Source organism: Lemur catta, chromosome 1 (assembly GCF_020740605.2).
Source record: "Lemur catta isolate mLemCat1 chromosome 1, mLemCat1.pri, whole genome shotgun sequence".
NCBI classification, from domain to species: Eukaryota; Metazoa; Chordata; class Mammalia; order Primates; family Lemuridae; genus Lemur; species Lemur catta.
This window is the reverse complement of record NC_059128.1, coordinates 13,071,971-13,089,669: the sequence shown is the minus strand read 5'-3', so window position 1 is coordinate 13,089,669 and position 17,699 is coordinate 13,071,971. Positions and strand designations below refer to the sequence as shown.

Below are 17,699 nucleotides of genomic sequence, written 5' to 3'. Positions count from 1 at the left end.
TAAGTAATGGAATAAATTTCATGTCATTCTCGTTTGGCTTTTGTTGTCAGCATTTGCAAAAATCTAGTCGTTTGTGACTGCTCTAACCTGATCTCTGATCATGAAAATGGTAATAGGAAAGAAATATGTTGCCCTTCCAGGTCCTCTAGACCTCTAAGCTACTAATTTTTCAGATATTCTTTCTCAGACTATACATTACAGAAGGCCAATAGAGAAAAAAAGTGACAATAATCATTAGAATCCCCAAACTGACTTTATACTGAGCTCTTATTTCTGTACCTTTGGAATAAGAAAGGAGCCCCACTGTAGCACGTTCTAGGTAGAATAGAGATTCCATGATTTAAAAAGATCAGCCGGCAAGAATATAAAAAACAGATTCTACCCCTTCTGTGCTATACCAACAGATTCAAGAGCTGGGCCCTAATTTGGGTGATATGTAATTAACATACTAAGATGGTAACAGATTCTCCAACAGTCAGTTTGTTGGCATGTCTTGGGATTACAGAGCCTGAAACAGTGCTTTCCAGCATGTTCCTGCACAACCCTGATGAGGGCCCACAGACTGCACCTGTCTTGCCATCAGCCACTTTCCCATTTGGTTGGGTAGTCTGTGTCCTCCAGTGAATCATAAATGACTTTTGGCAAGGTGCGGTAATTAGGTATTGTGGACAATATGCAGAAGTGTTTTGACCTTGCCCTCCCCAGCAGCTAATAGTCAAATTGGCCAAGGTGGATGCAGAAGTCAGATAGGGACCCTATATGTGAGTAAAAAGACAAGAGACATCCTAGGTGTGAGCTGAGTGCTAAGATATGAGAGGTGTCTAGCCTGAGTGAGCAGACCCCAGAGGACTGAAGGGGGCATTTGTGTTCTTTTGGTTGTGTTTTATAGAAACTAACTTGAGCCCACAAAAGGAGAGAGTTTATTGAAAAGATGCTGGGGGGAGTGTCACGGCATCAGAGGAATTGTTGAACAGCTGAGACTTGGGAGGGAGGCAGGAGGCCTGCTCCTGGGGCCCTCAGCGGTGACCTCCTCTCTGAGTTGCTTGCTGCCACTGCCATGGCTCTGTGGCTGTGGTGCTGGCCATTCAGAGAAGCATTGTCAGGGTTTTGCATTACAGGAGACTTTGTTTTTAAGCAACTATATCACAACATCTCTGTTGTTTACTGTTATGTGAAGCTTCTGGAAAAGTAGTAGACCTTTGCTTGGCCTTCACAGAATTAACATTTATGGTTTTGACTTTGAAGACAACCCAAAGATCTGTGCCATGAAGTAACTTGTCATTTTGCTGAGTTTATATGAACACAGAAATGCGAAGCTTAGCTTGTGAAGGAGAGCCTGCCCAGCAGAACATCTCGGTATTTCCCTCCTAAAAGTATATCCCAGGCTCGTAACTGAACATTCCAGTGGCCTGGGATTGGCTTCCTGGACTCTCAGTTCAGTTCCATAAGCACCCTGTGCCTCCTGCTGGGGATAGGATGAAGGATGAGATGGAATCTTTGTTTTGGGGAAATTCATGGATAACTTGAGGGAACAGACACAAGTTATTACAGTATGTGACAAGAACTAGGGATATGGGGCCTTTAAAATATAAGGGCTTTGAGAAGAGAGGGAGCATGTTATCTGCCTGGGGGACTTGGGAAAGGCTTCTTCAAGGAGGTGACATTCGGTCTGGGTTTTGAGAAATGAGCACAGACTTAACCCACTATAAGGGGAGTTGAGGCTTCCAGACAGAGATAACAGTACCTGTTATATCTGGGAAAGAACAAACAGTTCCATGTGCCCGGAATGGGGACAGGGTGTGGGGCATGAGCCATGAGAGGTTGGAATCCCAACATGAAGGAGATTAGGGTTGGCCTTGATCCCACTCGGATAGTAGGAAGCCACCAGTTTTCTAAGCAGGGTTAGTGGTCTCATCGGGCCAGTTTTCAGAGTTTGAATCTTATAAAGTATAATTCTTAAATTGTGATTATAATTTACATTATTCAAAAGGTACTTGAGGATACATTGCAGATACCAAAATCATCATTTGGACCACACTATTTTAAAAATCTGATTGTTAATTACTGTTACCATTCACCCCACTGTCCTAGTTCAAGTGCAGAAATCATCTTTGACAACTCTTTCATCCCCATATCTATGTAGCAGCCAAGTCTTGTCATTTCTGACTCCTTAATACTGCTTGATAATCTGTCCACTCTGGGCATCCCTCCAACCACTGCATGCAGGTCATGTCAGCTCTTACTATCATAGCTCCCACCTCACCTCCTCATGGTGTTCCTCAGCCTGCTGCCAAAATGGTCTTTGTATACCACAAATCTAGTTACATTACCCACCTGCTTCAAATCCTGTAAGGTAGAATGCAGAATCCTTGGCATGGCATCCTTTGTGAGCTGACTCCTGACTACCCAGCCCTCACTCTTGACCTCTCTCATTCCTGGTACTTTGTGTTCCAGCCATACAGAACTCACGGTTCTCCCTGTGGGCCAGGTCCTCCCTGCTAGCCAGCCCTAACCTGCATTGGGAATGGCACCTTTACATCCCCACCTCCACCTACTGTGCTTCACTCCAGGCACCCCTCCTCTGCACCCTACAACTTTCTAGAACCTGGGGCTCATCACATTTCCCACTGTATCGTGACCACTGTTGATTTGTGTGTCTCCTTCATGAGATTGAGCTGCTTTCCCATGGGTCATGTGGGAGGCTTTTAGTAAATGTTAGTTGATGATGTTTCCTTTCAGTTCCCAGAGTACACATTGCCCCATACTAAACAATGTGAAGGGAAATGTACAAAACATTTGTACATTTGGTCCAGTGGCTGTTGTGTGTAGTAGGTACTTAAATATGTTCATAAATCATGATGTAAGCAATTTGCAGCATGGAATAGCCTATCTGTAGCTGTCTTGTTGAAATTAAAATACACCCTTAGGAACCTATTGCAGTACTTTAAAAATGCCAGTCCCTATATATTCATTTAATAAATGTATTAATTGTAATCTTAAAATATTTACTGACAATGCAGTTTGTCAATAAATAAGGACTGGTGTTATTTATTTTTTTATGTTTCCCTCATCAGTACTAGCAAGACATGCCTTTTAATGTTTTTAGTTACATATTTGCCAAATAAACTTACTTAATATAAAATTTTGTAGTCATCCTCTGACTGGACATTATCCAGAATTCAGTTCCTTGAGATCAGCCCACCTTTGTGCTTCTTGGACAGAACTCTGTGTCCATAACACCCACATTTCTGAGTTATCAGCAACTGGAGTTGCCATTTTTGTCCTTCACCAGTGGACCATGTCATTCACTGTGTTCCAGAATGCTGACTGGAGGCCATTGTTGCAAACAGTCAAGTTTAGTGTCCAGAACAGCACAGTGTCAAACACTGTAGAATCCTCACCTAGAAGGGACCCTGCAGTTCTCTACTTCCCCCACAGCCATGATTTAGGACGTGTCACTCAGCAACCAAGTGGCCATGTGACATGACTCTCTGGTGGCCTAAAAACTATAGTGGTTGGAGAGCCAGCATTTCCCATTCATAGTAAAGATGCCATTTGAAACCTCTGGAGGCTTATGAGTCCCTGGCACTACTTGTTCCAATTAAATGAATGAATCCAGAAATACATCCTTTTGAGATCAAATTAACTTGCAATTAGAACAAGTTGTCAGTAGCTTTCCCTTTCATTAAGAACACTTTGAAAAGCTTTGGAGATTAATGTCAAGGTACATTTGACTTTGTGTGCCCAGCACTTAGTGATGTTTGGTTCGTACTAGGTGCCTAATAAAAAGTTTGCTGATTTAAATCAAAGACTTTATTCTTTGAAGTCTAGTATCAGCTTATCAATTATAATGTTTTCTGGGTTGTCCCTTAACTTTCAGTGTATTTAACTTTTAAATTAGACTAACTCATTAAGGTTCAGAAAAATCTCAATATAGGAAAGATCTGAGGATTTTAAAGAACAGTAGCTATGTTCCAGACCCTAAGGCATTTGTGTGTCTATCAGGGAATTACAAATATTTCTCTTTGCACTTCATTCCTTTTGGTATTTATTGAGCACATACTTTGTCAGATACTGAGTAGGCCCTGGGCTTGAGCCTGTCTAATGCATTGTGGCTGGAACGCCTCCTACCACTGGGAATAATGCATGTAACCAACCATCTGAGAAGCCCGGAACAACATCCGGTACTGTTACCTTCCAGATGGAGGTAGCCCAAGTAGCCCTGTGCTTGTCTTAAGATGAGACACATCTCAGCCTCCTCTGAGCCCTAGGTTCACTTACTACTGCATAGTGGGTTCCCTCTTTTCCATGGTCAGAATCAAAAGTGCTTCAATCAAATCTCCAAAACGTCAATTCTCTACTTTCTCTTTCCTCTGTCCTGGTTAAACTATTTTATTGTCTTTTTGTTGTCAAAAATGGCATATGCCACAGGTATATGCTCTTTTATGGCTGTGGTTGGAAGAACTAAAAAAATTTACAAGGGCTACACCTTAACCTTCTCCTTGTCCTCCCACCCTGCACCACCTCTGCCCCCTGCCTTGGCCCACCCCATCAGCTGTGGGCTCCCAGGGTTTCCCAGGAGGCCACAGCTGGGGAACACTGTTTCCTGTGGCCTTTCTTGGTAACTCTAATGTTCTCCTATCCAGCTAACAAAGCCACGACCCTAGCATTCTGTTCCTTCCTCTCATCGGTCCAATCTCATCTGCCCTGGCAAGAATTTCACTGCCTGCTCCTGCAGTCATCTCCCTCCCTTGGATTAACTGACTCTCTTTTTCCCCATCTCGGCTACTACTCTGCTTCTAGAGCTGTGTTTCCCCCACATGTCAGGGTTTGTGTTCCTCTGCCCTTGAACCTTCAGTGGCTCCCCTTGGCCCATGAGACAATGTCTAGATTGCTTTGTGTGACATCAAGGTCTGCTGTGAGCTGGAACAGCATGCCTCCCAGCCTCCTTTCCTGTCCTCTCCCCTCACACCCCTGGGCTTCATCTCCCACAAGTACTAGTTAGCATACTGTGCGTAGGCTGTGGCAGCCACTGCCGCTTACTAGTGTGATCCTGGGCTGCTCCTCTTTGCCTCAGAGACTCTGAAATAACTTGGGAAGAGACAGACTATGGGAGAACACACTGGAGAGATCCCAAGGACCAAGAAAAGGGACTCTCCCAGAATACACAGTTTGAAAATGTAGGGACCTCAGATCTATAGGAGCCAACCTGACAGAAATAAAATGGACTTTAAAGTGAGACAGACCAGATTTGGGACCCTGCTTAGGAGCTGTGTTAGACTTAGCCCCGTTATTCTCAGCTGTACAATGAGGATGGTGTAGTAGCCAACTCACAGAATCACGTGAGAATTGAGTTATGACCTGTAAAGTGTTGAAAAGAGTGCCTGGTGCTTAGCAAGTGCTCGGAAAGGGTTGATATTAGCAGTAGCAGCAACAGCATATAAACCACACAGTTCCACAGAAGTGTTGAAAGCAGAAGCTGATACTCTGTGAGCTTTGAATTAAAATCTTGATGTCACTTGCATGATGTTGTGGTCTTTTTTTCCCTTCTGAACTGTACCACACTCAAACAGCCATTTGTTCATCAAAAACTCATCCTTTAAAGCCCTGTTAGGTTTATACTTCTCCACAAAGCTTTTCCTAAGTCCCTGTCTGGAAATACTTCAGTAGTTGATCGTGCACTGCCTTGCAGGAAGAACATGCCACCACCTTCCTGAAATTCACTTCCTTGTCAATTAGCTCATCTTTGATTAAGTGTGCTCCTTCTGGCAAGCTCAGCTCCTACCACTGTTTTACCCAGGAAAACCTGATGCCTTGTGTAGGGTTTTACCACTTCAGGTTGCTACATTAGCTGCAACTAGAAAAAATTAATTACTTCTCTAACTGAAATTGGAGCATGCTTCTTGTTCTCTATGATTGAGCTAAGCCGCTAAACCTAAATCATCCCAACGATAACCAGTTCTTTCACTCCCAAAGCTGATGAAGGGAAAAGCCAGCAATTTCTTGTGTGTGATAGATGTCCACCCTCTCACGTGGTGCTTTATAAATGTATTGTCTTAACTGTCTGTTATGTATCTGTGCCTGGGAGGGTGCCTTCCTCTGTTTTGTAAAATGCCAAGTGATACCACTGTGATATATAAATGATGATAATTAGAAGACAGCCTCAAATTATTTGACATCCAGATTGAAGAGAAAAGTGGTACTTTTTTTTATAATACTCTAGAATTTGGATCAAAAATGGCATTCAATAAAAAGCGTATTGGTTCCTGTCTGACAGGGATGGCTCAAACCTTCTTATATCTGAGGTCAGACAGCACAGAATGGAGCCATGGAATAAGGCATGTAGTATGTCAGATCTGGGTCCAGGCCATAAAGAACCATAACCCATTGCCATGATGCATTTGAAAATATCAGGATTAAGCTAGCAGCTAAAGAAGGAGGAGGTTATTTTTTACCTGAAGCTCCATAAAAGTATTTAATAATGGTTACATTGGCATCACTTCCTAAACTCTGGCCTCTTTATTTTTAAAAATATACAAATGCTGGGGTTTCCAGAATTTGGCTCATCCTGACTTGGCCTGCCTTAATATTAATATTGACTCTTAAATTTTCAAGGAATTCTTCCTTTGTCATGGCTCCTGGTGGTGAATGTGAGACCATTTGCTTGGCAGAAGGAACCTAGGACCAGGAATCAGAAAAGTAGGGTTCAATTTCCAGCCTTACTACTTTTAATAGCTGTGTGGCCTTGGGCAACTATTTAATCTCCAGATATGTTTCCTGCTCCTCAGGGTCACAGAGAACACCCTGAATATATTTACTGTTATGCTGGTTTATTTCCTGGGCTAGTCGTTCTAAATAACTTGTATAGCCTCGAAATAGCCCTATGAACTAGGTGCAATTATCCTCACTTAATAGATGAGGAAACCAAGGCCCAGAAAGGTTAAGTAACATACTAGAGTCACACAACAAGTAAGCAGTCTATAAAAGTGAAAGATTATTAAGAGTTTCCTCAGATCCAGAGTGTGTCAAAGGTAGGATGTGAGGGAGGGATACCAGTGCTGCATGTGCCGAGGAGCTGGCCCGGCTACCCTCCATGTCTTCCCCATCCCTCCTCTGCATTAGTGCACAGTCCCCAACCTCAGGATACCAGGCCGGGCATCACTGCCTGAGCTGCATGCTGCCCCACACCACCCCCGCAATGTGCTATGGAAAAATTGCCTTCCATGAAACTTAGAAACCAGGCTGCACAGCAGAAGGTGAGTGAGGTTTCTTTCATCTGTATTTACGGCTGTTCCCATCACCACCTGAGCTCCGCTCCTCCCCCTCCTCGGCTCCCCCGCCCCCCGTCCGTGGAAACATTGTCTTCCATGAAACCAGTCCCTGGTGCCAAAAAGCTTGGGGACAACTGCATTAGTGGACTTGCCATCCCCGGGTGTGTGCCTGCCCCGTGCTGTACCAACTCTACCTTTGACTGTGCTGCTCTCTCCCCTGAAGTTCTTCCCTACCATCTGTTTATCAAAATTACACCAATTCATCAAGGCCCAGCTAAAATATTCTCTCCAAAGCCTTTCCTTATCCTGCACTGGAAGGTCAATTTTTCCATTTTTGTCTGGAGCTTGTCCCAGGCATCTGTCACCTCCTGCCTTTCACTGTATTATTGATCACCTCACCTTCTTCATCAGTGCTGTAACCCCATACTTTCCTACAGGTCTTAACATGCACAAAACACTTTCACACAATTTCATTTGCTCTTACGCAGAAGCCTATAAAGTAAACAGGGAAGGTACTTTAATCCCATTTCTATCTTTCAATATTTCTTGAACCCCTATGCACCAGGACTTTGCTAGGTGCTAAAGTTAGCCTCGCCTTAGTAAGGTACATGGTCACGGAGACTAAGAGTCATAGTCCTTGTTGTTTTTACAGGTTCCTAAGTCATTAGCATTGTTTGATGTGTGGGTATTTAGGATATGAAGAGTGCACATGTAATTGGATGGGTGGACAGAGGAATGACAGACTAACAAGCAGAATGCCAGGATAATCCAGGAAGGGGGCCAGAGATGATCGGTGTGTGGCAGCACAGTGGGGGGACGACAGCCAGGTACTAAGCACCTGCACTGTGGTTGGCCCTGTGGTAGAAGGAAATGGCAGTGTGTTGTCAGCCCAGATATAGATCCTCAGCTTCCACCCTGATGAAGATTAAAATTAATCAAGACTTAAGTCCTGTTCAGGACTTCTTGGAATAAACCTTGCATTTTGAAGGTCTTTCATTTTATACTTCTGTCACATTATATTGGAGCATTTTCATTATACATGAGAGCAACTTTTATTTCTTTTTACTCCAGAGCAGACAGCCCGTTACTATAGCAATATTGGAAGTATTTTGAGGTATTTTTATACAGTTTTACAAACTCCCTGCAGACTGTACATAGTGTTTGGTAGAAATGGGCTATCATATCCAAATTGGTTTATTTTGTTTCTTTATATCCTTTGTTAAACTTTTGCAAACTTTGCCATAATTCCTGAAAATTAAAGCTCTTATTTTTAGAAAACAAAATAATCTGTGGGGGTTGTAAATATATTTGCCTATGAAAATTGAAAATAGCTCTGAAATAACTTGAATTTTGTTGTACCGTATATGATTCCTTCTTAGAATCGTCGGGTTTTTTTCAGAAAATGGAGTGTAATTATAGATTCCCTTTGTGTGTCTGCAGGGCCTAGACAGTTTCAAAGTGAAACAGAAATTCTTCTCTGGCAACCAGGAGTCGGCCACCTTTCCTGTGCCATATGATCTCCCTCCAGAACTGTATGGAAGTAAAGGTGAGATGCAGATGAAGGAAAACTGTGGGTGGATAATACCATAGTAGTAGAAATAAACAGCCTAGGAGAAAGCCATTGGTTTCCGTGGGAGCCTGGTTCATGGAACCCTCTGGAAGCTCAGGTTTGCAGAAGCCCCTTTGTCATCCTGTCTGGGGCTGCAGTTCTGAAACTGGTTGGTCTTGGAACCCCTTAGCACCCTCATAGTTACTATACAGATGCTCCTCAACTTATCATGGGACTATATCCTGATAAATTGATCATAAGTCAAAAATATACTTAATACACCTCATCTACAAAACATCATAGCTTAGCCTAGCCTATCTTAAGTGCTCAGAATACTTAACTGAGTCTATACTTGGGCAAAATCATCCAACACAAAGGACTATTTTATAATCAAATGTTGAATATCTCATGTAATTTATTACGTTACTGAAATATGGTTTCTACTGAATACATATGGCTTTCACACCATTGTAAAGTCAAAAAATTGTTAAGTCAGGGACCATCTGTATTAGAAATTACAACCAAGAAATTTAACAATAATAAACCCATTGTAACATACTTTTTATAACTATCTCCAAAAAGAAGGAAAGTGATTTACGTTTTTGCATGCCTCTTTATTGTGTAGTTTAAAAGAAGACACTTGCATTCTCATAGCTGCTCTCTGTTGTGGTATCACATGTCACATAGCTTCCGCACACCTGTGTGGAAACGGAAGTGAAAACAAGTGGCTTGCTTAGTATTAAAAATAATTTTGACTTCACAGATCACCCTCTCCAAAAGGGAGATCTCCAGGCCACACTTTGAGAACTGCTATACTTGACTATGACTTTAAGGGCAGCGACCAAATATTTTTCACAATAGAAGGTTAATAGGAATAAGTCCAGATGTCCTCTGAGGAAAGCTGACTGGCTTAGATATGGATGTGACCCAGCCTCACAGACTGTTATGCCACTTTTAGCAGCCCCAAGAACAGCTGTCTTTGAGGTGGGTCCACACCATACTTGCACAGAATGAGATCGTATAATCAGGATACACTTAATAGTTTAAAATGGCAAATGCTCATACCACCATAACCAACATATTCTCCCCTGGAAGGTATGGGCCTATATGAGTAGCCAGATTATAATCTACAGGTTTCTGAGCCAGGGCTAAATCTGAACAGAGAACATTTGTTTTTTGATTAGAAAAGTTTTAATGACACCACTGCATTAACACTCTAAAATCTCCAATTCCTTAACAGGGTCAGCCTTGCCCAGTGGGTCCCCCAGTTCTCTAGACAATGCTGGGTAGGCTCTAGCAACTTCCCTACCCTCACTCACCCTTCTCAGCTTTCATGGTGAGCCAAACCTCCCCTTCCTGACAGACCCATTCCTTAGATTGTGTTGACACATCTAACAAAATTAATCCTATCTCTTGCTGTCCACTGGCCATCCTGCCTCTTGCAGGCAACTTTGTACTTCTCTAATCAGTTGTGTTGCTACTAAGTTACAGAAGGCATTCTTCTTCCCTAAGTGTGGAAGTCCTCTATGCATCTCTGTTGAGTCCTCTAAATTTGTTGTATATGCGTGCGTATCACTTTTTCACTAGCAAGGTTATATACGTTTTATTACAATTTTAAGGAATCTGCCACCACCCTACTTGCTACCAAAAAAAAAAGAAAGAGAACCCTGCTTTAAAACCAGTCCTTGTTTATGTGCCAACTCCGCAACTTACTAAGCAGCCTTCGGCAGTTTAATTACTTCATCTGGGCCTTAGTGTCTCTATCTGCAAAATGAGGAAAATATTCTGAATACCCACCTCATACAGTTGTTGAAAAGATTAACTGAGATAGTATCTATGAAGTGCACAGCCCAGTGTTTAGCTCAGAGTTAGCAGTCAATAAATGTTAGCTTCTTTGATCATAGTTGCTTTTGTTAAAGTGCCTCGTTCAGTTCTTGGCACATAATAGACAATGAATTAGTGTGAATTCCCTCCCCTTTCCCTTGGTGAGCTGATGATTTTACAAGTCTAAGACTTGTGCAGGTCATTCCCTAAACCTGCCTGGACCTTCATTCCCATAGCCCCTTCTCCCTTTTGGCTTTGTGCTATACTTTTTTCTCCCTTTCTCTGTTCTTCAGGTTCCTTTTCTTTCTTGTTTTGTTTGTTTTTAACCTGAGTTCTCCTGAATAAACGTCATAGAGATGGGGGCTGACTGTGATTGCTGTAGGCTTTATCTGCTGCGGCCTGGCCTTAGACCCTGCACTCCCTACCCCAGCCCTGAACCCTGGTTGGATCCCACCCCTCTCTTTAGTCCTGATCTTCAAAGGACTATCAAAGCAAGAATGGAAAAGATCGAACAGCCTTAAAAATGTCCTGAGGTCCCTTCCATTCCAGTAGAAAAAGCATTCCCAAGAATTTAAAAGTTTACAACTGGGTAGCATCTTAGACCATGGAATGGTAAATCTTTTATTTGGCCGGCAAGCACAATGCTTTCCAATGTTTAAATGAGTTTTTTAGTTTTTAGGCATTTCCTTTGAAAGATACATATAAGAGAGACTGGAGCATTTTATTTTCTGTTATTACTATTTTATCTTCCACGCTGCTTTAATGGTGTGTAAAATGCCAGTAATTCAGACATCATCACTTCATATATAGCCAACATTCAAGGCAGCCGTGTGGACTATAGAAAGGCATTTTACCAAGATTTAGAAAAGTGAGTGGTTAAGAACATTTCCAAAGCACTTCATTTTAAAAAGTGATTTTCAAACCTTTGTAACATACAAAAGATCTTGTTCAGTATTTGTTAAAATCAGAATACTATACAAAAAGTTTAGCAAAGGAGTATATTGCTGTGAACAAAGTTACTGCAAGAGACTGCCAGATAGCCAGAAACCAAGAAAACGACCAAATAAAGTAAAAACTAAGACTCAGCTACCAGAATACCTTGCTTTGTGCAGTAGTTGCTATTATTCGTTCTCTCCACAGATACATATTGAGAGCCTTCCACGTGCAGACACTTTCTGGGTGCTTGGAATATAGCAGTGAGCAAGACAGGCCACAGTCCTTGCCTTCATCAAGCTTAGGTTACTCTTCTCCTGAAAAGTTGTACTTAACCAAACCCACATTACTAATAGAAATTGTATTTTTTGAAGAAGACTTTTGTAAAGCAAAATCAACAGTTTTTAAAATCTAACACATTATTTCCATATGTCCCACTTGCTTTGTGACCCTGGTCCTGAAGAGAAAGTGAAACAAATGAGTGTGTGATCTCTCCTGCACTCTCTTCCAAGGGCATCTGCTTTGAACTCCCTTTTTAGCTTATATTATCTTTTTAAATACTATTGAGAGAGTAAATGAATTCATGAGTGACACATGCGCAGGACCCAGTGGTTTACCAGGGACTTGCACCTCAGGCTCCGCAGGGTCCTCAGTAAAAGCCGTGTGGTGTGCAGTGCAGCCCCTCTGCAGAGACTGGAACCAGGACGGTAAGGGTAAAGTGTATCCTACTGGGACTTAAAGAATAAGTTATATGGCACGTTTAAGAAGTAACCGAACATATAAAGCTTCAGAGGTGCTATATTCTATTAAGTACATTGTTCTGTTTTCTTTTATTTAAATACAGAATACGTGTATTTTTTTCTTTTAAATTTTTGACATACCTACAGATTTACAGAAAAGTTGCAAGGACAGCACAAAGAAGTCCCATATACCCTTCACCCTGGTTACCAAATGTCAATATGTTACCACATTTGCAGTCTAATATTAACTTTTTTCTGATCCATTTGAGAGAAATTTGCAAACATTGTGCCATTATCTCTAAATACTTCATTGTATATTTTCTAAAAATAAAGGCATTCTCTTATATAACCACAGTACAATTATCATCAGCAGCAGTTAACATTGGTTTGATACTATTATCCTATAGAATGTATTCAAATTTTATCAGTTTCCCTAATGATGTCCTTTGTAGCAAGAGAAAGTCTAGGTTGCATGTTATATTAGTTATCATGTCTCCTTAGTTTCCATTAATTAGCAACAGTTCCGCAATTTTTTGTGTTTCATGACATCACTTTGCAGAGCATAGGCCAGTTATTTTGTAAACTGTGAGGAAGATTCTACATTAGATTTGTCCACTCTTTCTTCCAGTTAGATCCAGGTTATATACTTTTGCCAAGAATATCAAAGAAGTAATGTGTTTTCTTGGTGCATCATATCAGGAAGCACATGATATTCATCTGCTTGATTACTGGTGACATTAACTTTGATTGATTGGTTAAGTTGGTGTGTGCCAGATTGTATATACTCTTTCACAGGTATGATGTATTTCAAAAATTTTAAGTGGCTGGAACTAAGCTTATAAGCTGCAAGTGTAATTGTTTAGTAGAGGAGGTCCTTAAAACTTGCTTGGCACTTGAAATATGCATGATATGGAGTTAGCACGTATATAGTGTATATAATCCTCTAAAATACTTTAAAACCATTGATTCCTAAATGGGCTCACCATTCTCTCATTGTTCTGTTAATTTTAAAAATAGTAACTAATAGCTCAGCTTTTAAAATTACTTTGCAATCAGGAAGCTTAAGGAAATCTAGAATTATCAATGTAAAAAAACAAGTCATTTATTGGATTCCCTTGAAATAAATAAGTACTTGATCTTCAGCAAGCTGAATTCTTCCACTAGTTATTAATAAATTGTTCTGTATTACAGCCACAGATTATTATTTGAAGTTCTTCATAGAGAACAGTGTTAGTGGGTTTTGGATAACACTGATACTGCAATTATAAATGATTGCATTTCTGCTAAGTTAGTAAGCCAGTATAAAATATTTCAGAGCTTTCCAAGGTGATTGCTCAGGTGACAGACAGTGGCTTCTGGAGGGTGGTGTATCAAGCTTCCCTCTAGAAAAGACAGTGGGGAAACACCTATGGGTATTTGGGCCTGCAGGTAAGAGCAGAGTCAAGCCCTTAACCTGTGGCCATTTATTAGAGGGTTGGAGGAAAGAGCTTATTACCTGACTGAATAGAACAGGATTTTGTACTTTACTTGCATTTATTTGTTTAAAAAACCACTTAGGACCGACATAGTACTTGGGATAATGACGGTTGTCATGCCCTGTGAGTGAGGGTGGTGGTAACTATAATAGCTAGCATTCAGTAAGTACTTTTTATGGACCAGAAATCAATATGAGCATTTGACATGAATGAATTCATTGTATCCTCACAACCCCATGATGCAAGTATTGCAGTACAACCCCCAATTTCCAGATATGGAACCTAGCGTACTCTGATTATCTTGGTCAAGGCCCCGTGGGCAGTCTGTGTCCTGCATCCATACCCCCTTTTCTATTACAATGTACTACTTCCCTACGGAAGGCTAAGTTCTGGAATTAACAAAGAGGTGGAAGATGCACACGGTCTGACCACAGGAAGAGATGCAAAAGGGATACCGTACGGAAAGAGATCAAAACTCCATGGGCATCATTTCCAGCTTTCTAGCCATGGCTTTAACATAGGCCTCCCAGTTTTTCACCTAGACCACGCTGTTTTCTCATCTCCAGTGGTGGTCTCCTCCCACTGGAATTCATCCTCTTCCGCACTATCATAGAAATCTGGTCATGTCCTTTTCCTGTTTTAAATCCTTCCACTATATTCCAGAAAAAAGATAGCTTCCCATCCCCTTTAGCCTGAGATCCCAAACTCTGCATCAGCATCACCTTTGGAACGTGATCAAAATGCATATTGTCACACCCCAGCCCAAACCTACTGAAACAAGTTTTCGGGGCATGGTCCTAGGTAAATGTACTCTAGCAGGGTCCCCAGTGATTCTCACGTCAGCCAGGTTAGGGGCCTGCTACAGAGACATGGTAAAGGTCAGAATTCCACCTCCATGGCATGCCTGCTTCCCTGTTTTCCCCACTGGTCTAGAAGCTCTGTGAGGCTTTCATGTCTGGCTTATCCCTCTCTATCCATAACACCCAGCAGAGTCCCTGGCATCTACCGAGCTCTTAATATTTTGAATACATGCATGAATATGTTACGAGGCAAGTTCTGTCATGGGATGATTTAGGGGGATTGCTTAAAACAAGTTTTTCCTCTAAGCCAGTGAGTATTAATGCTGATTTCCAGTCATAATGAGAAAGAGGAAAAAAAAAAAAAAAACCAGAATCACAACCACCTTCTTTTTTCCTCCCTGTGGCCATTTTTCAGTCTTCCCTCCAGGTGATGGTGGGCCTTTCATCCAGCATGGATGCAGACATTATGTTCATTTATAAAGCAGTTGCAGGGGATTTGTCAACAGGATGGTTACCAGGTCCTTGCTTGGTCATTATGACTGAATTTTGAGGGAGAAGAGTAAATAGAGTGGTGATCTTGAAGTTATCAGCTGATTGGTAAATGCTTGCATCAGAAATTCTGCATTGCTGAAGAGTATCTCTAATAGCTACTCATATAGCAAGAACTGGGGTGTCCTCAGCTTTGGGAATGCAGCAGAACTGATGTTGCCCAGCAGAACAATATACATACGGGAAAAGATGGGAAAATAAAGGAGAAGCCCAGGCACAGAGGTGGTGGTTCCATTGGAAAAGAGCAAGGACATCATTAAAACCAATGAGTGGCAGTAGAGCAGGGACAAGTTTATCAGCCCTGCCCTTCCCTCAGCCTCTTAGGAAGCCTGTGTAACACAGGCCCAGGTTTGTGCTAACCACTTTGTTTAACAAAAAAGGGTTTGGTTTCATGCTTTCAAACCATCCCAAGGCCAAAGACAAGCAAAGAGTGTTCTGATCTTTTGTTGCCGTCTTTGGTATTCCCTTCTGCATAGCCTGCTGGGTGCTCCTGTCTGCATGATTGCTCTGAAATGATTTAACACAAACAGTGAGGCTGGGAGGAGAAAGCAGCAGATACCATTGTTTGCCCACACCCTCCTCTGAGCTACCATCTGCCTCTGTTCAGAAGAAAGGGAGAGGCTCCCCCAGAGGCGAGTTTGCAGCTCTGAGACACTGCCATTACTTGGGCGGTCCATCTTACACCTGCTACGTGGCAGTTTACAATGAGCACTCCAACCCTTCAAAGCTCCTCTGTCTGCAGTACTTACCAAGACAATAATATGGGGATTTATTTTTAATCCTTGTGATGTATTTACAGCCTACCCACATTATTACTGTTCTTTTGAAATTGTTTGACTCTAGCAGTAACAATGTGTAGTGATCAATTAAAAGGAAGGAAGGAAGAAAAGTTCACATTCATTGAGCACCTACAACATGCCAGGAACTTTCACAGATGTTCTCTCATTTATGCTTCCTGGTAATCCCTGGCAGTTGGTAATGCAATTCCCATTTCACAGAAGAGGAACCTGTGGCCAGAACCCAAATGCCTTCCCTAGGGTGATGAGAGGGATGGAGATAGGATTTGAACATAGGTCCTCAGTGTCCTTTCCATTGTGCCATACCCAGGCATGTTGCTCTCTTCAACATTGGTCTATAGTCCATTATACAGAGATGTTTGTGTCTCATCCATTATTGACCTCTAACCACAGAACAGAAACATTTAATGGACATGGCACTGGCCCTCTTAGTTATATGGGACCAGCTGAGAGCAGAACTGTGGCCCTTGACCGTACCAATTATTATTGCTTTCTTCAGCTTCCTAAAAGAAAGAAAGAAATAAGCCATGTATGTTGGCACGTGTCTGTAATCCCAGCTACTTGGGAGGCTGAAGAGGGAGGATCACTTGAGCCTAGGAGCTGGAGACTAGCCTGGGTAACATAGCAAGACCCCATCTTAAAAAAAAAAAAGGAATAGTTGCCCTTTGTTCGGCCTTTAACGTGTGCCAGATGCTATGTCTTATCTGCTTGCTACATGCATTTATCCCACTTAATGCTCATGACCGCGCCATAGGTACAGATAAGGAAACTGAAGCTCCTGTTGAAGGTATTTGCCAGTGTAATAGCTAGTAAGTGGCAGCACCAGGATTTGCCCTGGGTCTTTGCTTGTCTGCTTCCCCATGTTCACTCACCCCTGCAGCCTAACAGGAACCTTTAGTAAAAGCCACTGTCTAAAGGGGGACATCATCTGGGGTTGGTTAAAGAAAATATTCTTCACAGTTTGGAAAATAAAGCACACAAGTGCTTTTATCCCATCAGGTGAGTGAATTTTCTGTGATCCTGTTCTAATAAATATTATATAATATGTTTTTTCCCCCCAGATCGGCCATGGATATGGAACATTCCTTATGTCAAAGCACCAGATACACATGGGAACATGTGGGTGCCCTCCTGAGAATCTTAAAGCTGTGAAATTTAAATGTAAGACATTGAGCCCAAGCATTGAATGTTCTTGTTATGTGTACTGGATGTTCACTTCCTTAAAGTCTTATTTGCACCCCTATAAAACTCTTTGCAAAGGTTGCTCTTATGAACATCGATGTTGGTTATACTTTTAATGGTCATTATTAATATTCTCACTTTAGAAAAGGTTTTTTCTTAATTCGCTTTTATATGCTTTGGAAAGAAAACTATTAAACTTCACAATGTTAAAAATGCATGTGACTTGAGTATCCCTTATCTGAAATGCTTGGACCCAGAAATGTTTCAGATTTTGGATTTTTGCAGATTTTGGAATATTTGCACATACATAAGATATCTTGAGGATGAGACCCAAGTCTAACACAAAATTCATTTTGTTTCATATACACATGGCCTGAAGGTAACTTTATACAATATTTTTAATTTTGTTCACGAAACAAAGTTTTGACTACAACCTGTCATGAGTGATCAGGTGTAGAATTTCCCACTTGTAGCAACAAACATGCCAGTTCTCAAAAAGTTCCAGAGTTTGGAGCCTTTTAGATTTTGAATTTTGGGGTTAGGGATGCTCAGCCTGTGTATAGATATAAAATCATCCTC

The 17,699-nt window shown here is 41.6% G+C and overlaps 1 protein-coding gene across 3 annotated transcripts in view; it reads left to right on the top strand.

Annotated features, from left to right (window-relative positions):
* The window catches only part of TDP1 (tyrosyl-DNA phosphodiesterase 1), a 77,575-nt gene extending 60,285 nt beyond the window's left edge, over positions 1–17,290 (top strand). For all 3 annotated transcript variants that reach the window (XM_045562128.1, XM_045562122.1, XM_045562140.1), the window contains 2 exons: positions 8,712–8,817; positions 17,000–17,290. In XM_045562128.1, the coding sequence (XP_045418084.1) occupies positions 8,712–8,817; positions 17,000–17,073 (180 nt within the window). In that variant the 3' untranslated portion in view covers positions 17,074–17,290. The remainder of the gene's footprint in view (positions 1–8,711; positions 8,818–16,999) is intronic.
* Positions 17,291–17,699: the final 409 nt, after the last annotated feature.